At 31.1% G+C, this 22,222-nt stretch overlaps 2 protein-coding genes across 3 annotated transcripts in view; one reads left to right on the top strand and one right to left on the bottom strand.

The window, feature by feature from the left end:
• Positions 1-8,850, top strand: part of LOC129222191 (prostatic acid phosphatase-like) — an 82,137-nt gene extending 73,287 nt beyond the window's left edge. Inside the window, exons 10-11 of one of the 2 annotated variants that reach the window (XM_054856661.1) lie at positions 2,572-2,598; positions 8,641-8,850. In XM_054856661.1, the coding sequence (XP_054712636.1) occupies positions 2,572-2,598; positions 8,641-8,753 (140 nt within the window). In that variant the 3' untranslated portion in view covers positions 8,754-8,850. The remainder of the gene's footprint in view (positions 1-2,571; positions 2,599-8,640) is intronic. The other variant, XM_054856662.1, reaches the window with a different exon arrangement.
• A 1,734-nt stretch (positions 8,851-10,584) lies between these two features.
• Positions 10,585-22,222, bottom strand: part of LOC129222192 (mitogen-activated protein kinase 1-like) — a 57,739-nt gene continuing 46,101 nt past the window's right edge. Inside the window, 2 exon segments of the mRNA XM_054856663.1 lie at positions 10,585-19,323; positions 19,728-19,870. Coding sequence (XP_054712638.1) covers positions 19,742-19,870 — 129 coding nt within the window. The 3' untranslated portion in view covers positions 10,585-19,323; positions 19,728-19,741.

Here is a 22,222-nt window from a genome sequence, read left to right on the forward strand (position 1 = left end):
GAAATTAGCATTTTTAAGAAAAATTTAAAAAAATATTTTAAGCTTATTTTTTTTTAAAAGACTGTGGAAAAAAAATTAAAGCACACGTTTCAAAATGTTGCACATTTTTTTTAACAAGAAAATATATTCTACCGTTCCTGAGATAATGTACTTTAAAGATTTTGACGGAAGTCCCAAGTGACCGCCATGTTTGGCAGCCTGTATCTCGGCCCAGGAATTTTTTTATGAATTTTAACATATGTTACATTCAAAAAAATCGTAGATCATCAAGTTACACCCCTTGTTGAATTGACATGGATTCTATCTCACGATTTTTTTCTTGTTCACATCTTGTGGGGGCCTTTTGCTGAATGCAATTACTGAAGAATTACTATACACACCTCACACCCTTGTTCTTATCCTCCACTGTAAAAGGTTACAGATTTAGAGTTCAGTAATGCTCTTTTTTTCTAATACGGTTAAAGTTAGTTCAGGGTTGCCACAGGAAAAATGCAATAAAAAGTGACAAAACAGTCTTTTGTATACAAAATACTTGATTACTAACGGCAGACTGTCTTAAAACAAAGGATTCTGAACGGTTGTCTCTCAATCGCCCTTTGGTACACTTCTTGTAGTTTTAACCAGGGGTGGATACAGAACTATTGTTTGGAGGGGTCCCAGATATTGAACTCCCCCCCTCATACAATGCTTTATAGCAGAGGTTCCCAAACTTCAGACTTCCGCGGACCACTTCTGGAAAAATTACAAACTTTGAGTCCCCCCCCCCCTGTGCAAAAAATTAAAAAAAATATTCGACACAGTTAAATCTATTTTTTCTAATATATTTTTTCACTTTCTTTCCTTTAAATTTATTTATTCATTGTCCGGTATCTTTTTCAGAGAAGACTTGTCTGGTTTTCATTTCTTACATTATTATTTTGAGTTACGGAAGTATATTTGAAATAAAAATGTTTTCACCAAATTTCTGCAACAAGTTTACTAATAAAAATGAACTTCTGAAGTTGGTGAACTATTAGCCTAGTTTAAGTGTTAATTTTTCATGAGCTGTATTTTTATGACGTATTAGGATTTTAATTATTAATTATGGTTCGGGAAAACCTACCCTGGTAGTGTTGTAATGCTGTGATTAAGATCTGTGTAGCCTTCGCAGTGCTGCCTGCTCAAGTTTGCCTCAATAGGGAAGTTTTCGATTTTTCAATTTTATTTTTATATGATAGAGTAACACGTATGAACATCATAGGTGAAAAAAGTTTTGCGATATGATAAGTAGTTTTTTTTAAATTAATTTTTAAAGCTCAAGCGCTTGTGACGTCAAATGGCACAGGAAGTGACATGCGCTCTTCCGTCGCGGGAGAAGCCGAAGGACGTGCATTTGGCTTCGAAGACGAAACGTAAGGCTTACCTCCTCGCATTTAACTCCTCGCGTTTCTGGAACATTAAACCTCTCATCCTCTCGGAAATATTCCGTAGCGAAAACAAGATATCTTCGGCGTAAGGCTACCTATTAGTGCCCTGTGACGTAAGCTAGTGACGTTTCAGAAGAGCGTACTTTTGCGCGTGGATTTTTAAAAATTCATTAACAATCAATCACGGTGTTTTAAAATACGGCGATGGTGAATTTTTTAGTTTCGAGGGTCAATTAACAATATCCAATATTCAAAATAAGAACATTTAATAGGTTGCAACTTCCCTATTATAGGGAGCCAAAACCCTAGGCTCACTATTGTTTATTTTTTTAAAGTATAATATCCCAGCTGTGAAAATGTGCCTTTGCTCACTTAATATGGTTTTGTAACAATATGAACTTCATCATGTACAACAAAATTAATGTGTAGTGTGTTTAGTTCCGAGGGGGGAAGCGGGGGGGGGAGTCTGCTGCGCCCTACGTTTTCTTAAGCAAGAACTTTTTTCTTCCTCATAAATGAGTTTTCTTTTTGAATTAAAATATCGTTACTCTTCCTTCAATCTCAATTATATTTGACGTTTTAGCTCGATAGCACCTCAGAACCTCTGGCATGGACTCGCGGATCCCCGGAGGATCGCGGACCAGTTTGGGAAACTCTGCTTTATAGCAAAGTTTTCATTGAAGAATGTCTTAAAGCCAATTATTTCTGAAGTTCACAAATATTATGCACTAATATACTTTGAATGTGGACACAAAGTATATTAAATGTTTCAAGTGAAATACAAAACTATATATAATTTCATTGAGGTGTTATAAAATGAGCGGTTTTAATTAGGCACATTGTCCTAATAATTATACAACGAAGGCAAGGTTATTAAATAAACCCATACCTAATATGAGTTTAAAAAATTCATTTGTATTTCAATTGAAAAGTATTATGTTATTGAGAAAATCACAGCTTAATAACATATAAATTTTATTGAAGAATTCAGTAATTATTTCAAAATAGTTGCTGATTTGTTCATAAAACCATGATACTGTTGAGATAACTGTTTGATACTATATGCAGTTTCCATTAATATTATGGTTTTTCTTAGAAACTACCATGTGATTTCTTTTATTTTTCATTTCTTATATGCTAAAAAAATCCATTATTTCGCAAATAGCTTCCTGGATCGAAACGACTCTTCTAGGTATGTACGATTACACATTTGTTTGAAAATGTTAATTATTGATTCCAGCAAAGGAGAAGTAATGTATGGATCCTGATATTACGTTCCCTGGAATTTACTGCTCTGACCTCTGACTCCAGTATTACTTCTTAGGCAAACAAAAATGCTTTTATTCAAATATGCTTTACTTTATTTTAAAATGACTGAAAGATTTCTTCACGTTATAGACAAGTCAATTAAAAATAAGTGAAATAGTTAATTTATCCCTTTGGATGGTGCCCGGATCCCATTCTAAAACCCGCTGCTGTGGTGAACCCCTTCAATAGTTGAATTCAAAGCCAGTGAGACATTTTTTGATTTATTTTCCCCTTTATAGGCTACTGTTAAAGCCTTTAAAAATGTTAAAATGTTTTTAAAAAAAGAACAGGATGAAACCTATTAAAAAGTGAGAAAATAAACTATGATTCCTATCGAAAAAAGTTAAGTGACAAAGTTTTCAATCATAAAAAAGATCTACAACTTTTGTATTTGCACTTTTTTCACATAACCTCAAAATTTATGCAAAAAAAAAAGATTTTTGGTTTTTATTTTTATCTCCTAGAGCAGCGGTTTCCAACCCATGGGCCGCGGCCCACTTGGGGGTTACTGGATCGGGGAAACTGGTTGAGAATCTGAACCAAAATAAATCTTGGAATATCAATTGCCTTTTTTTTTTTTTTTTTTTTTTGTTTTGCGAAAATTCACTTATTAGATATACAGTCACTCAAACTCTCCCTGGCTCATCGCCAATAAGGAACTTTAGGATTAAGATTTTTCATATTTCTTAGGAACCTTCCCTTATAATTAAAGAGATGAAATCTAATAATTCAGAACTGTCTTTAATGAAAATTGCCAAAGAAACTAGTATTAGCTCCAAGCTACACACTAAAAATGCTCCTCATTTGCTGAACTGGCATGACTAACTAGCAAATTGAGGCACTTGAGGGGCTTTTTGGCAACTTACCTATTTGAATGAGACTTTTCATTGTAGTTCAAAAGAAAAGTAACATAGAAATGCATTGAATGTTGCAAATTATTTGAGACTAAATCCAGTTTCAATCCAGATATCAACTCCCTCGTAGAGGAAAAACAACGCCAAAAAATTCCATGGTGCTTTAACTTTGGTGACTTGTTTTTGAGTTTTCCTTACAGCTATTTTGGCTAAGTGAATGCAATCAAATTATTTTCTTCCTTAAATTTATTTTGAAAATTGTTCTTGTACAGTGTATTTATTTTTGTGCTGCAACATAAGGGGAGTAACATCTCCAGAACTTTTGTTTTAATGCATTACAGTCTTAATACTGTATATTATTTACACTTAAGGACAGTTATGAACAGGTGCCCTCCCCTCGTAGAAAGTAAATTTCGGCTGTGCAAGTCATGTATAGTAGTTAGTGAGCCTCAATCAAGTTTTCTACAAAACTGGTAGGTCGTGCATTCAAAAAGGTTGGGAACCGCTGTTCTAGAGGAAAAAAAAAAACGAAACTTGGTGAAGTTACCATTTTATGTCCCAACTAGTGGCACCCATACGGCTTTGCCCGTAATAGAAAATTAAAAGGTCTTTTGGTTTGCCTGTATATTTACTAATAATGTATGGTGAATTTTCTTGCCAACTGGCTTGTGCCCATGTTACGGTTCCACGTTATGATAATTTCGTAATTTACTCGTCCATTTTATGATAATTTTGTTCTTAAAATTGGAATAGAAAAAGAACCACATCGAGTTTTCGAAAAATCGCTTCGAGGTGCACACCCCATGCTACAAACTAACTTTGTGCCAAATTTCATGAAAATCGGCAGAATGGTCTAGGTGCTATGCACGTCACAGAGACCCTGACAGACAGAGAGACTTTCAGCTTTATTATTAGTAAAGATTACACTAATATTTTTTATTTACAATACAGTTAACCCTCATTTATTGCAGTTAATTCGTTCCAGACTTCACCGCGATAACTGAATTTCCGCAAAGTAGGATTCTGTATTTATAAACTGAATATTTTCCTAATTAGAGGGCATAAAACTTACTGACGACAATTTAAATAGGTTTTTAACATAGTTAGAGCCCCCTAAACGTGAAACAGCACCCTTATCCAACATTACATTTGTATTTCTTAATATATTGCACAAAATGTGAGAAAACGAGATATATTAGACGGAATCAATATCACATTAATTATGGGGAAATAAAGTACACACACATGCAGTTCTTACGCACTACTACTAACCTGTGAAAATAGCTCAACTTTAACTTGTTCAATAATGAATTAATTTCCAGTTAGTGACGGTATGTGTCCCCTTTCTTCGTCTACATTTATCCTCATCAAAGGTATTATGCATACAGCTTAAAAAGCTAGTACGTTGTTGAACACCATTAGAGATGTATTTATCCTCTAGTAATAATACAGTGATTTATATTTTGCAGTTGGCGTTTAAGGTTAAATTGAGATAAACTTTCTTCAGCGATTTTAAACCACTACTCTCTCAACTAGCACACAGTCCCTAAGAAGAGTTTACCTAACTTAAAAGACATAATTTGTAATTCTCTTGTAAGAAAAGTTTACACGAGAACATAAAAAAGGCTCATTGCCATAATTGGAAGAAAAAAAACAGAAAAAACCGTGATGTAGTGAAACCACGAAAATCGAAGCGCAAAGTAGCGAGAGATGACTGTATTTATTTTTTACTCCTTATTATGATTTAATATTAAAACCTCGGGACTGGAAGTAATTTTGTACAAAATTTCAAGGCTCCAGGAGCTATGGGATCTCCTGGACGAAGGTCTGCCATGGAAAAATTTCAATTTCTTTGATGTTTTTTTAAAATTATGTCGAAATAATTTTATTGATTTGATATAGTTTAATTAAAAACCTATTACTAAGTTATTTGCAATAAAGCAGCATAGCATTTATTCTCTTGAAGAAATCTTAATTTTGTGTTGTGATGGGGGTTATGGCTATCAAATCTTGCAACAGCATGTTGAAGGGGAGATTTCAGGATGGATTCATAATTTCGCATTTTTATCGATCTTTAATTTTTGTTTTTTTCTTCATTTATTTCAGGATTTGAAGTTTTCCAAATTTGGCACGGCCATGTTCCAGCTCATTTTTGCATACTAAAAAGTCTTTTAATTTGGGAAAATATATTTATATTATTTCAAATTTATTAGCTTATTTTAGTTTTAAATCTATTTTCAAGTGGAAATTTTTGGATTTAGGAAATGGCAGTTTAGAATGGAAATGTTCTCATTGCATAAATGTTCAATTTATATGACTGAAATAAATCATTACCAAAGGGGGGGGGGAGATTACTACATTTTATATCTTGTATGTATAATTTGTAAAATTCAGATTTTCATTTTGAAAGTTCATCAGGACTGGAAAATGTATGGAATGAAATTTTTCTTCCTTTAAATTAGAAAGTTGACTACTGCCTTCTCTTTTTTACAGGCAAAATATTTAGCTTTTGCTTTAGCATCCTATTCATAATTATTTATATGCAAATGTTACTAAAAACAATGAAATCAAACTTGGCAATCCAATTAGCATTTTTTAGCTTAAATTTAAGATTTAGACGATGAAAGTTAAGTCTTAAGCCAACGATTCCCAACCTATTTAGTTGTGCGGCCCACCAGTTTTGTAGAAAACACCATTGGGGCCCACTAACTACTATATATTATTTGCACAGACAAAAATTTACTTTCTGGGGCGAGGGAAGGGGGTGGATCTGCTCATAAAATTGTCCTTAAGTATAAAAGTCATCAAAGTTAAAGCTGCATTAGATTTTTGACGCTGTTTTTCTTCTGCGAGGGAGTTGATATCTGGATTGAAACTGGATAGTTTTAGCCTCAAATAACTTGCAACATTCAATGCATTTCTACATTATTAAAAAAAAATTGGAAAAGTCTCATTCAAATAGGTAGGTTGTCCAATAGTCCCTCAACTCACTGGTTAGTCATGCCAGTTCAACAAAGGAGCATTTTTAACTTGAAACTAATACGTACTGGTTTCTTTGGCAATTTTTCTTTAAAGGAGTTTCTGATTCATTAGATTTCATCTTCAGTTACAGGGGAAGGTTTCTAAGAAATAAGATAAATCTTGGTCTTAGTTCCTTATTGGCTATGAGCCAGGGCTCTTTAGTGAGAGTGACAGTACATCTAATTAGTGAATTTTCACAGAAAAAAACAGAAATTAAGACTCCAAGATTTATTTTGATGTTTCATATTCTCTACGAGTGTCCACGGCCCAGTAACACGCTGTTCGCAGCCCATGGGTTGGGAACTGCTGTCTTAAGCTGTTACTTTTTGCATATTTTTTCTTATCTTTAATGATGAAAACTAAAATGAGAAATTCATTCAAACTACACATTTATTTCACTTTGCTTTTTGTTCCCCCAAAAAAATTTATCGTTCATAAAACAATATATTATCGTTGGAAAAATTGTTTTTGAAATGATTCAGTTCTATTGTATAGTTTAATTGCCATACAAATTAACTTGCGCTTATAAGTGATTTTCAGTTTTAGGTAAGCAAGTTTTAAAAAGTAAGGGAGAATATTTTTGCATAGTGTGAGACAAAACACAAACAAATTTTTATTCCAGCAATACTTACAAGTACAGTAGACCCTCGTTTCATGTGGTTTTGATTATACTGCCTTGTGCAGGTAAACAGCAGTATCTGCAGAAATGAGTTTTCGAGATATTTGAAGAAACGCGTTTCGGATTCAATGCAAAAAGTAGGGAAATGTTGAAATTAAACGTCTTTTTCGCGCCTTTTTTTCAGCGGAAACCAAAAAGCGAGCTTGTACAATAAAGATAACGTACAATAGATGACAAAAATGCAAAAAAATGAAAAATTTGTAGTTACTGCCCTTTACCTGCAAACGGCAGTATACCCGGTAATTTGACACCAGCATTTTATTTTACGCGAAGGCGGTAATGCAAACAGAGGTTCCAGAGCTCTTTCTGGGAGTAAAGTTATGAAACTCACACAATTCAGAAGTAACTGGAAGAAGTTTTTAGGAGTGACAATAAAGGACAAAACCAACAAGGCTACTGACATTGGTGACCAACCAAGAGCAGTCACATTGAAAATTTCTTAAGTGATCATGGATGCGTTAATGCCCCACAAATAACTGCAGGGAACAACAATTAATGACTGCCAAGAGACTAGCATAACCATCTCCTTTTTATAAACACGAAATAAATGTGTTCTTTATGCATGTTGTGCATATGTATTGATATAAGTACGCATTAAACTTATTATATAATTAGTCATCACTAGAACGAAGTACTTTTAATCTATGGAACATAACCCTTTTTTAACGCTGCTATTAAGTCTCAATTTACGTGGTTTTGATTTACGCGGCATTTCCGTAGAATGTGACCCTGCGTAAAACAAGGATCTGCTGTACTTTCTTTTGTGAAATTGTCAATATTTTAGTAATTGTGTATTGTATTTGAAAAATGAGTATATATATACAGTGGACTCTCACTACACTAGGATTTATCTTATACGAATTTATCACTAGTATGTATCTCAGAGTTAACACAAGCTATTCTCATGCAACACGAGGTTTTTCAGAAGACAAGTGCAAATATAATTTTCATCTTTGTGATTAGCTAATGAAGATTGGCTAATTTTATCCTTAAAAAGATTAAGGTAGCCAAAAATAACGTCATGATGAACAAAGAAAAACTCCACAAAAAGCAGAAGTTTAATTGGTCAGCGGCCACTCCTTCCTCTTCTTGGCGAGCTGCCTGACGTGTAAGTGCTTTCTGAACACTAACCACAATATGATCAGCTGCAAAGCACGAATCATCTAAATTCTTCAGTTATAACTATTATTGTTACCAAACAAAGTATTATTTTTAAATTGATGGACTTAATTATTATTGCTGCATATTGTATTTACAGCACTGTACTTAATGTTTTGCTCACAGACTGATCATTAATTTTGGGTTAACAAATACAACTTAAGCTTTAACTTGTACATACATGTATTTTAACTCTCTTTTTTCTTTTCTTTAGTTGTCATCATTGTTTTGGCCGTCATTGCAGTTGTAATAATTCTGCTTTCTGCATGGAAACTATGTTCACGAAATCGAGATAAATATTCCTATCATCCTATGCCAATGAGCTGAGAAGCATTAATAGTGATATTGTTTATTGTCAATTTTATCATTCCTGTAAGTCTTACTAAAGTATTTATTTTTCAAATAAAATCTCCACAAAGTGTAATGAGTTGGATTTAGAGCAGTTTTTGTTGCAAGGAAAAATTAAATTTTGTTGCAGACTGCCAGAATAGTAAAGCTCTTTGATTACTGAAATCTAACACAAAACTAAACATTTCATTAATATTTTTACAAACTGCAAATTTGAAAAAAAATTAAACAAATTCTGTCGCAAAAGAATGCAAGTGGTAGTCTTCAACAAAAAATGCAAAAACATGATTATAAATAACCACCAACAGTTATTAATGTTGAAGTTATCGAATTGCAGAAGTAGACAAATTATAGTGTTACCAAAGCAGCTATGCATAATCAAATTTCGAAAGGAGTAAAAATTTGTCTGGCGCATAGAAACTTAATAACTTTCAAAATCTGTAAATATTATGCCTATGCATCAGGGTTGGCAAAAACCAGGGTTTTTTAAATAAAACCCAAAAAAACCCAACTAAAGCTGGGTTTTTTAACAGAAATGTGGTTTTTTTTCTTCTCTTAGGGAAAATGTAGGGTACTTGTGGCATATTGTAGCGTAAGTATATGGACAAAGCAAAAAAATTGTCTTGGGGTAAAAAAAGCTGGAAAACTCAGCGTTTTTTGAAGAAAAGTAAAAAAGACAACGAAACCCAAGAATGGTGAAGTTTCAGATTTTTTAATTTCCATGATTACCAACAGTTAAGGCAAAGTTACTTCTTGTGTGATAAAATCTCTTGTTCGTTTTAAATTACATTTTTTTTTGCATTTTACTTTATTGTATTTCATTTTATTATGCAAAACCACTGTAGAACCTCAAGCAGTTTAAATCCCTTTTTACTGAATTCCAGCATAATCAAGACATTTCTTTGAATTTTATGTTGCCTGTTTTTCTATTTCTGTGTACAGAGTAAGAAAAATTAAACTTTTTTGTAACATAATGAAAATACTGTACATCTTATTCTGTTTGGCCGTTCGTAAAACCTGTTAATTTCTACAAAATATGCCTTGTTTATTCGAGATTTGTGACATGTTGGTTTCCTGAAAATATTTCACACGAAAGCCTTTTGGCTAGAGTAGTTTCCTCTGTACAATCTACAAATATTGAGAAAATCAGACGTGACAAGACTTAGTCAAGATAATTTGAGTTATTTATTGACCAGTTAAAGAAAAAAGTTAAATACATTTATTTAAAATCTTTGAAGTATTTTTTAATGCTGTTAAGAGTGAAGAAATACTATTAAAGTTCAAAATTCATTTTTTATGTCCATTGGCTGTGGTGAAGAACAAATAAGTTTAAATTGTGAAAGTGTTTAAATTAATTAATTTTTTTAAAAACTTCTTGGAAAATTTAAAATCCAAAAGTGGGCTAAATAATGGTTTTTAAAAAAAAAAAACCCATTGGGTCCAATCCGGCCAACCCTGCTATGCATACAATTTGGCTGTTATCTTCAAAGCGATAGAATATTGTAAAAAAAAAAAAATTCATTCAGAAAATGACAAAGAAATGGTTTTGTAGCCGATTTTTGTGTGACCTTTCTTTGTTCGTAGAGCAATTTCTTGAAATTCTGAAACTTACCTTGAATCAGAATGTTACAACTACAATTAAGTATTTGAATAAAGTAAATTGAGTTGTTTAAAAGTATTTGTGAGGGAGGGGAATGAAAAGAAAAATATTAACTTTTTTTTTCCCATTTTTTGAACAGAAATATTTCTCCATCTGATTTTTTTTATGCATGTGTGATGTTAAATACATAAAATTTCAAAACTTATAAAATACACACTTTTATTGAACAAAAAATTACAAGAAATAAATATATAATCAAATTAGATAAAAAGTTCAAAAGGCATAATTATATATATATATAGATTATATACATATAAACATCAACGCAATTAGAGCACAATTTAAAACTGTGAAAATTATTTCATATTCTCTGCCACAAGATGCACTCACTACACATGATTCTAGAAATTGTATCTATAACTCGTTCAAAAATGCAGTCAGGTACATTATGTACGGCAAAATATTTTTTGTACCTTTCCCAGTTAAGATTACATTGGTTACTGAAAATGTGAAATTAGATGCTACTATGATTAAATGTCATTACAGAACATTGATGATTTTCAATTTTTTTTTTAAAGAAATGTTCACATATGAGGCAGTGAGAAGCAAAGGGATGTAAGTGGCAAAATTAAAAATTTAGAGATAACCAGTACAAATGGCAGGTGAATCTCTCCTCTGTCTTGGGTCAAGAGATTGCACTAGTAGCCCTGGTAGGCGCTGCTGTATAGCATGATTTAGAAAAAAAATTCAATGAAAGCCTAACGAGGATCTTATCTTTAAACGAGTTTTCCTCGAAACTATAAATACCACTTACATCCCTTTGCTTCTCACTGCTTCATATGTGTAGAATCTTTTACCGATAGCTGTAAAAGCAGCAGAGTCGTCTTAAAAGAAGTTTACGTACACAAATTTAGCTGACTTACGCAACCATTAATGCCTAGTCACATGATTATTTAAAACATGGAATTACCCTTCCTTTTATGAGGAAAATATTGTTTATTTTATTATACAGTAGAACCTCGTTTATCCGGATCAACGAAAATCTGGGTAATAAGCAAAACACATTTGTAAATAAAAGACAATCTTTTATTACAACTAAAAACTATGCTTCATAACAAAAATGCATAGGATTGTTACTCGCTAACACTTCAGCTGCAGTGGTTTCTAACTGATACTCCAAAAATTCCATGTTTATTAGATGAAATATCTTTTATTGCGTGGCCCATGCAGGAGTCCATACATTTAATCAAAATAAAGAGCAAGTATTTATAGTTTGTTCCGTTCTTGCTATCACAACTTAGAATTATTTAAGTGGATATAATTTTGTTCAAAACTCCAAACGAGATCCGGATAAACTGCTTTACTTGCCCAACCCATAAGGAACATTTTTTACTGAAATTTTCAATTCTTATCATTAAAGTACTACGTTAAACAAGAGCCCAGTTTTAAAACTGGATTTTTCTTCAGTGCATATACACATTTAGAAAAACTTAATTATAAGCAGAGGAATGTACTCTTTTACAGGCTTGGAATTCATTCAACTACAAAAAAAAAAAAATCTTGGAATAAAAAATGAAACCTAAGCCCATCATTTTTTATGCTCTTCATGAAGGGCATGAGCATTTATTTAAATCATGGGAACACAGTCATATGCATTCTTTGGAAACTTTTTGAGTTTCCTCGAGTTAGTTATAAAACATTATGGATGGTGCAAAATTTCGACAAAATGAAGATTTCAGCATATTTTTTCTAATAGATTTTACAGCTCATGATTGATAGGACATATCAAGCAACATTCACACGTCGCCCGTACGCACGTGAGCAAAGCTTTTTTTCTCCCTAAAACCAGTTTTCGATCTGCGTTGCCATGACAGTAAGCCGTGTTGTATGGGATCCATCAACGGGACGAGAAGCTAGATATCTGACATCCGTAGAGTTCGTAGTCGCAATTCATTGGTCTCCATGAGATGAGCGCGGTCTCTATTGGGTGAGAGTACTGACATGAGCTTTACTCATTAGAATGCTTCTGAATGCTTCTCCCTTTTTGGAAAACGTACGTCTGTCCGCTTAACATGGCGAACGTGGTGCGCGGACGATGTCTGAATTACGCTGTAGTTGGACATTGTCTTAAAAAAAAATAATGCAGTAAACACTCTACTGCTCTACAATTGATTATTTTGAAGATTAAATATTTCTGAAATGCCATGTATGGAATAAGTAGAGACTTAGATAAGCAGCTGCTAAAAAATACTGAAAATTTCTGGAAAAATGTTAAAGTAGCAGGGAAAATATTTCAAAAGGAATTAACGTTTGCCGAGTAACAAAAAAACTATTTGAATAACACTGAGGCTGAAAAATTCAACTGATAAAATTATTGCAAGATTTAGATTTAAAAAAAGTGAACAACAATATTGTAGACAAAAATGTTACATATTCAATACATATAGATTCTCCAAGGAAAATTTAGTAGTTAATGATTCCAAAAAACACACATTTGAAAACATGTAAAGACAGCAAAGTTTACAAAGTGTCATAATAGTGCAGCTGTGCAGAAGAGCTTAATTTTTGTCAGACTTGACAATTTTCTAGCACAGAAAATCACGTTGTTCAAACAATATATATGCATACATTCTCATGTGTGTTTGTAATGCAATGCATTATTAAAACCTGCTTGCTAGAACAAAATGCTAATATTAAAAATTTGAATGTGGGGAAAAAATGAAGTGCAGATAATTTAAACTGAAATGTATATAAAGTGCACAAGATAAGGCACTATAGGCAGGCTATTACAAATATAAATCCTCTTAATATGTTACTTGAAGTTGGCAATTTTTTTTTCAAGAAAGGAATTAATTATTTGTTTACTATTATTTTAATTCTGCAAAAAGAAGAAACTGAATTCCTTTTTCTAGAGAATTTCCAGCAAAACAGAGGTGATATAAGCACCAGTAAATAAAATACATCTAATAGCACTGTAGGTAAGGAGCTTGTTATGTAGCTAATTTGGAAAATAATAGATGAATAAAAACAATTACAAGCACATTGAATGAGCATCAGTTTAGAAAAGTATAAGGCCATCAATAGTGTTTTTTTTTTTTGGCAGTAACAAAACAATATCCCAATTTTTAAGTACAGCTCATAAAGGTTGTATTTAATTTTAATGTTGAAAGAAGTACTCTCAGAGTGGCACAACACAAAAAAGCTGAAAGTTCATCAATTATCTTTAAAAAGATTGATGTACATTATGCACAAATTTCATAAAATACTTGGAAGTTAAACATTTATTTACTATTGATGTAAAAGGCAAAATACAAGTTTTTCACATGCTAATATTTGTCATTTTTATAGTAACCTAAATTAATTTTTGATACACCCAATAATCGTGTATTTTTTCGACGAAGGTATATTACTCAATCAGTGTTAACTTTTTTTTCTTAATTTTAAATGCGTCTTTTTCACAAATGTTCAAACTAGGATAGAGTGAATAAGTACACTGATAGCAGGAAGCAACAGTAACTAATAATGCCTATACCATTGAAGTTTTCTCAACATTAAAAAACAGTAACTTTAATTTTTATGTATACCTTCTTATATATAGTTTGACTTTGATTTAACGATACCCAATTGAATGATTTGCTCAATTTGATGATACATTTTACTGGTCTGGATTTGAGTGCATTGAATGTCAAGATTTAACTATATCCTTGATAAAACGATAACTTTTTCCAGTTCCATGTCAATCGTTAAATCAAGGGGTTACTGTATTCCCCTAAATTATGTGTAAAAAAATCTTTTTTTCAGAAGAGGGAGGAAAATTTACTTTTGTTTCACTGGAGAAGGAATGGTTGCCTTTTGTGGCAATTAGTTATTTTTGAAAACAAAGTATTTTGAACTCGGAAGAAACATTAGCAAGCTCATACACTTGTCACAGTAACTAGTTTGTGCTTTTATGGTGCCGCATTAGTTTGTGATCATTTTACATAATAGATCACACTGTTTTCACATTATCTAAGTTATGGCTTTCTTTAAAAAAAAACCCCATCACATTGTAATATTTCTTTATGACCAAAATGATAAGATGCGAGACAATTTGAACTGATGAAAACCATAAAATTCAGCATTTCACACAAAAGTAAAACGTCCCAATTTTTACATGCCCTTTTTTTTTCAATTTGTGCATCATCCCTCATGAAATTATTTAGATAGGAATATTTGTTTGTTCATCATTTTCATTTGTTGCTCATTTGAAACGGAAAGATCTAACACACTACTAAAAGTTTTTTTCTCTTCCTTTTTTATAGTTAAACTGAAATGTTATGAAAGTCTCTTTCAGAGTGGGGTTTCCTAATGCACATAAAAACATATCCTCTTACATGACTATTGCTGCAATTACATTTGGATAGCACCATTATTTCTTTTCAAAAATTTTTTTGGTTCTGTACTAAATTTAGTACTCCAATGCATTTGTAATTAAAACTTTCCCAGCATAAAACATTAATAATGACAGTAACATTTGTGATTTAAATACCACTAGCTATATGTTCCACGAACTGGGAAAGAAAATTATACATTCAGAAATAGTAGCATTGCCTTCATTATACTTCTATAAACATGACATTTTTAGTAGCAGTCAATATTTCAAATGTCTCTGGAGCGACTTAACTCTCTGCCACTAATTTTAAGTTAAATCACTAGAAATCAGAAATAGTATTTACAGTAACATTTTATTTTTATATTTGGCTAATTTTTGTTCAGGATAAATGTACAATGAAAATGTTCAAGAACAACAGTATGACTTAGTTTTAAAAAAAACAATAAGAACCACTTTTCTAAAAAAAATGCATGAAAACTTAAAAGATCAACATGTTAGATATAATACAAAATCATGAAAAAGTGAAAAAACACAAAATAAAAAAATGCTTTGCTTAAATTGAACAGTTTCCTATTTTTTTCCCTTTTAAACTAAGCACATAAAATAGATACACTATCAAAAGACAAACTGAATTCTTAGTACAGAAATTAATATTGTTTAGGGATGTGCAAATATAAAACATGTTCTTAAATTATTACTATAAAAACTATTGATGCATGTAAACATGGACTAAATTATGTACGTAAAATCAAGAAACAAGAAATTTATGCTTTGTTTCTATACAGTATTTTATGAATTATACCTTACATGAAAAGTCTTGAATAAAAAAAAGTTTTTAATGATTGACGACAGATTATTATTTACGTTTTTCTTTGTAGAGCTGATTTGACCATTTTTCAGGAAGGTAGATATATATGTATATATATTTGCTACTTCATTTACTAAATAAGTCTCTTCCCAAAGAAGTTTTTTTTTCTGTGTATGACAAGTTATGTTGGCATAGATTTTGTTCAACAATAGAATATAACAAAAAAATAAAATAATTCACAGCACAACCAGAACACTGAATACATCTAGTGTCTGCTATTATGAGCATAAATAACTATTTATTAAAATTTTATAACGCATAGCTTTATCATTATACAAGCTAATGTTCAGAAGAAAGTTCATTTTAACAAAGTTACCACTAATTTACGAAACCATTAGTTAAATTAGTAGCTTTGATGCAACTATTCAACATAAAGGGTAAAATTAATGTCCCAAATACACCAGGAAATAGAATTATTTGAATTAAGACCCCCCTCCCCCTAAAAAACAATTACGTTAAAAGCATATTTGCTAAAAAAAAAAATTCAACTAATTATAGCATTTTAAATTTTCCTTGTACTGAAATTTTAAAACATACAAACTATTATTAATAGATTGATATATTTAAAAAAAAAAACCTTTTCTTTAAAAGCTTATGGTTTTTTAACTGAGGCAAATACCTGTAAGAACAATAATATTGAATTATTAAAAAAATGAACTTTAAAATTTGTTTTGCATGAAAATACCATTAGAATTGGTCTTTACAAATCCAACTTGTAATCTTGTGTAGCAACTACTCATTAAAAAAGTATTTATTACTAAACACATGTGATGATATTTAAAATCAAGCCAGAATCCTTCCATTAGAATTTTTTTTAAAGATAAAATTGAAAAAAATAAGCCAATATAAATGTTTCACAAAGTAATGCAAATTGAACAAATAATAATAGCTATATAAGGAACTTGCTTTTTCTTAAATATAAATATATGTACAAAATATATACAAATTATTTACAAATAAACATGGAAATGCATTTTATTCGAAATTGTAAAATTTAAATGAGCTTTTCATTGAAGAAACCAACCAAAAAATATATTAAAATTATGCAAGTAATCACTTTGCACAACTTACTAGTAATACAGCTATTTATATCTTAACCTTTTTGTTCTGATGAAGTCTTGTTATTTATGATTTTACTAAACATTGTAAAGGAACTAACTATTATTTACTACATGGGTAAATCAGTAGTGGAAATGTTATGTACCCAACACTAAATATAACAGACATAAATGCTGGAACTGTTTTCATTTACTTGTGTTTGAAAAAATTCCTCTGAAAGTCTAAGCATGAAATAAAATCTTAGAATATTCACTGTTGATTATCAACATTTTCAATTAATTGGTTTTACATATGAACATGAAGTCTTTAAGAACTTGAGAGATGAATTTATGAAATAATTTGAAAACAAATCATCTTTTTTGATTTACAACAGAATGTGATTTTTCTGAGGGGTATAGAACTTAGCTAATTCATGAGTTTTTTTTTTTTTTGGAGGGGGTGGGGGTCAAATAATTCTTATCCAGCTTATAAATATGAAAAGAAAAAAGGTTATCAATACATTGTTTTTAAATTAAAAATTAAAAACTGATCTCATTTTTGAAGTACTTATCCAAAAACATCATACAACATTACAGTACCATACACCAATGTTAATAGTTTTGAATGAAATTGGATCCAGCCTTAACGCAATTGCTATTATAAAAGTGGGACAGGGATCAATGAGAACTAAAATACTTATAGTTATGCCAATTTAAAATTATTTATACATAAAATATTTTTTTCTCAAAATCTCACTAGCATAAACACATTATGCAAATGTTAGAAATACTAGAATTATTTCTAAACCAAGTTTCTAAACTTTGTATTTCTTTAACAGCTTCTAGTATTATTTCTTGTATGTGCCACATACCTAATTTTCTCATGAAATATTCAATAAGCAACAAGGAGTTGAATATTAAAAAATGTATCTAGATACTTTCCTTTCCTAAGAGCAACCACAGCAAACTTCGGGATTATAGCCCCAGTCAGCAAAATGAAATGCAAGACCCGTGGGAACAATAAATGACAACTGTTGCATTCCATTATATATATATTCTCAATGTCCGTTACATATTTTCTCAATGTAATTCATAAATTTTATCTTGTACCACTCCTTCTCAATATGGCCTAAGATATAAATCAATAGAAAAGAATTTAGTTTTATAGAATAATATTTACTGATCTCAGGTGCGAAGTGAACAAAAATTCTTGAACAAACTAGGCAAAATGACAGACGTGCAAGCTTTATACTTTGAAAAAAAAAGTTACAGAAATAGATGGAATAGTAGGTATAAAATTTTAAGTCTCAGCATTACAGTACAAGAATATGTATTTTGATGATCCAACAATATTGAGATGCCAACCAACCAGCATAAATTAAGTGTAGTCACTACAGAATATGGTAAAAACTTTCAGTTTACTAGGTTATGGATATACAATATTTTCTGTGGTACTCTTAATAATAGCCTTCCAAAAAAAAAAAAGCAGAATCTGATATTAGACTAATGCCAAATAAATGACTGTATGAGAATAATGTTAAATTTGTTTCAAAAACAGTTAAGAATATTGATTGTTATAAACATTAACTTGCATGATTTTTGTTTGCACTCTTATTTAACTATAACTTTGAAAGTTAGTCGAGTAAAAATACAACAGTATTTAGTGCATTTGCGTGTTAAAGATAATAATGATGCACAAGAATATGCTTTAAGGGAATATGTTGGTTTTTAAAAGAAGCAATGAAAACTATTATAAATTACACAAAAAGTGCCAAAAGGGAAAATAAAAACTAAGGAGCGTACGCATCCTGCAAAGATGTTTCAAGGTAAACTGTTGCCGTACTATAGTCGGGGCAAACCCAACCTGGCAGCATTGTGAAGGTAACACATTAGGAAGCTGCAAGGTTAGGTTTGCCCGAATTAGAGTCGAACTACCGATCTCGCATTAAATACACAACTGCATGCCACTTCAATTTTTGAAAAAATGCCAAAGAAATTTTTATTATGTGTATTTTAACAAAAAAGGAAAGCCAAAAAAAAAAAAAAAAAAATTTAAAAACTCAACATCCTTAATAGTTCCTCATAACAGACCAGAAATAATGCAATGACAAAGCTTAACTACTCCCTTCTTTTTTTGAAAATAAAGTGTGTAGAGAACTTTCTATTCCTGATTCCCTCCTCCCTTTTTGTGAGAAGCTAAGAACTGTGAATCTTTTATCCTCCTTAACTTCTATTACATAAAAAGGATTTATTTTCATAAAATATAAGCTTCTTTATGTATTTACACATCCCTAATAACTTACTCTAGAAAATTTAGACAAGATTACTTGACAACCAATAAATCCAACAATTATCTAATAATTACTTTAAAGACAGCATTTGAGAAATTGCCAATATTAAAGACACATAATCACAGTGTTCAATTATTTCTCAGTGGTCCATCAATGCACAGCTGTTAAAGGGCAATAAGAATAGATATAAGAAAACTGTACATCACATTTATAAGCAGTTTTACAGATTGGCACCAGGCCTCTGAGTAAAATTTGCTTTTTTTTTTCCAATTTTTTTCTTTTTTCAAAGAGAAACATTGGGAATTCAAGAAGAGGAATTTTTAATGACACCTTTTTTTTTTTTCCATTGGAACAAGTGGTGCATAGCACCCATGTTATCACCTGAAAACAAAATTGATATGTTAATCTTTAAATTCCAAAAAAAGAAAAAAAAACATTTGAACAGTTCAGTTTACAGAGATATTTTCCTAGCCTTTTTGTATGCTGTTTTGTTCAATTTTCCCTTTCAAAAATTTAATGATTACAGTGGCCCTTTCAATAGAACTGAATCAATAGAAATAATAATTAGAATACTTCAAAAGCAAAATTCTTTGAAAGTTTGCTTTAGAGGGTTTATTATTTCATTTATTTTTCATTGTTTCTGTATTTTTCCTGTTTCACATTTTGATGGGGGGGGGGGGACATAGAATCTAAATCTTAAGAAAATGCTCTGAATGTAGGCTCTAATATATTTAAAAGAAATAAGTGATATCTTTTTCAAAATAGGACAACAGAAAAATACTGACTTCTTTCTGTAAGATTATTGTGGATGTTCCATTTGCATTCTTCTTTGAAAGGCTACAGTTTCTTCAAAGACAAGTTCTTTTAGTCGTTCCTTGGGTAAATCATCCAATTCCATTTCAAACGTGAATGGTTCCTCAGCAACAGGCTGTTGAAATTAAGCAAATCCATAAATTCGGGAAAACATGCCTTTAACATGGTGAATGCCAAGCTACAAAAAACTTGTTGCACATAATTTTTGTTGAAAGCAGTGACCCCAAATAGCCAGTTATAATTTACCAGTAACCTTCTAAAGGGTATCTCTAATAATGTTTGGGTAAAACATATTCCTTTAAATCTGGAGGAAAACGGCCAGTAACTGCAAGCTAATTTGCAGTCCCTTCTTTTAGCTTAACTTACATACTACTAATTACCTTGTAGTTTGGTAGTCAACATCTTAAAGTATTAAACAGACAAAAACAATTCAATGTACAGCAAACTCCCGATGATCCGCGGAGTTGGGTGGAACAAGTGCCGGGGATGATAAAAATTGCGGATAAACCGCAAAAAGATTAAAATGAGGGATTTATAACAGAAAATTTGTTGTTCCTCAAACACTTGGCTGTATTGATGCGTAATACTTTCTACGAACAGTGTGTGTGTGTGTGTGTGTGTATATATATATATATATATACAGTACAGTAAAAATGCTTTGTATTTTTACCCAACAGAACTTAATATCAATAAAGCCAGGGGTCTGGCCAGAGGATATTTGGGTCCGTTAACGGACCCTTCACAAAAATCCGATCAACCAAAACGGACCTTTCACAAAATCCCGGTCAAACAAAACGGACTCTTCACAAAATCCCGGTCAAACAAAACGGACTCTTCACAAAATTCTGATAAACAAGATCGGATCTGTCACAAATTGTTTATTGAAAGAGCAAATCTGAAAGCAAAATAACGCATATTTCTGTGTATAAACCGATAATTTTTTGAACCTTTTTTAAAGTCCAATTAGAGGAATTAGCTAATGCAAAATCGGCTAATTTTGAAAAAAAAAAATCGGCACTCTTGTGATGCTCCTGCAAGCGATAAATAATTGCTACTGCCAAATAAATATAATGGTTGTTTGTTTTATCACAGCTAATTAGCGGCGGTGTTGTAAACTTTTCTGAAAAGGCATTGGTAAGCACTTTTCTCTGCTCATGATTTAATAAACAATAATAATATATATCTGCGAAATGAACTTAGAACTGCAAAGGAATAGTAAGGATGAGGAAAAAATATGATCGCTTCAGATAGGGTTACCAACTTCAAAATTATCACCACTTAGCGTCTGGCGTTGAACCTTTATAATGACTTGATTAGGAAATATTCTCATCATTTTGCCAGCTTGTCAATATTTGTGTTTTTACGGTGCGGTGCGATGTTTAATTGTTATTTTGGGAGAAAATTATATGGGTTTTGATTTTTCGATGCTAACAAGGATGATTAACTTTAAATAAACTCTTTTAATTACCGTTTTTTTTTCTTTAGATGTCTACATTTTGAAAAATGCAATCTTTTAACATCCGATATGAGAATCATATTTTGTTCTTTTTTCAAGCTAACTTCACTTTATAGCATTCAAATAAATGAAAAGTCTCTTTATTTCTGTTAGAACTCTCATTTCAAGTTTTTAAAGCAAAATTCCATTTTCTGTTATGAGTCAAAAATTAAAATGCTGAATAGATGGTTTATTTTATTTTTTGGGTCAACTGTGTCCACAGATATTAATGATATGTTTATCATAGGACTCTAAAATGCAATTTTAAAATAATTTTATCAAAAACATTTCTTTTACAAGCCGTTTTTATACTTTTGATGCCTTCACTTTGAGAATTGCGATCTCTTTGCATCCGCTATGGGAATCCGATTTTTACGAAATTTTAATGATTATTATGCTTTGTTAAGAGGTAAACAATTGAAATATCTTTTTATTTTTGTTAAAATCACGGAATTTATAAGTTTTAAATGAAATTCTTTGCTTTTTAAGAATGTCTTGGGTCAAAAAGTTGAATGCTGAACCCTATTCTGAATTTTATTTTATTTATTCATATTTTTGTTACAATTATTTTAAGTACTGTACAGAAATATATCTAGTATAATTTAACATAATGAATGTAGAACGGTAGATAAATATTGATACTTGAAGCAGCGATGCCCCCCCCCCCCCGCCAAATATCAGAAAAAAATCCAGAAAGATTTTATCGACGTAGAAGAAGAAAACACTCAACTTTAAGTTTAATTGATGCCGTCTGTGCCATCTCTAAATTCTAAAATTTTGTTTTGACAAAAAAAAAATTTTTTTTTTTTTTTTGCGAAATTTTTTGATTTTTCACAAAATTAATTCATTTTTCACAAAATTATTTGATTTTTCACAAAAAACGGACCTGTGAAAAATCCTGGACAGACCCCTGAAAGCACAAGTGTATGTACGATGAAGAAAGTGCAATAAATAAATAAATGAGCATTCAAA

This window comes from Uloborus diversus, chromosome 5 (assembly GCF_026930045.1).
Source record: "Uloborus diversus isolate 005 chromosome 5, Udiv.v.3.1, whole genome shotgun sequence".
Classification (NCBI taxonomy): domain Eukaryota; kingdom Metazoa; phylum Arthropoda; class Arachnida; order Araneae; family Uloboridae; genus Uloborus; species Uloborus diversus.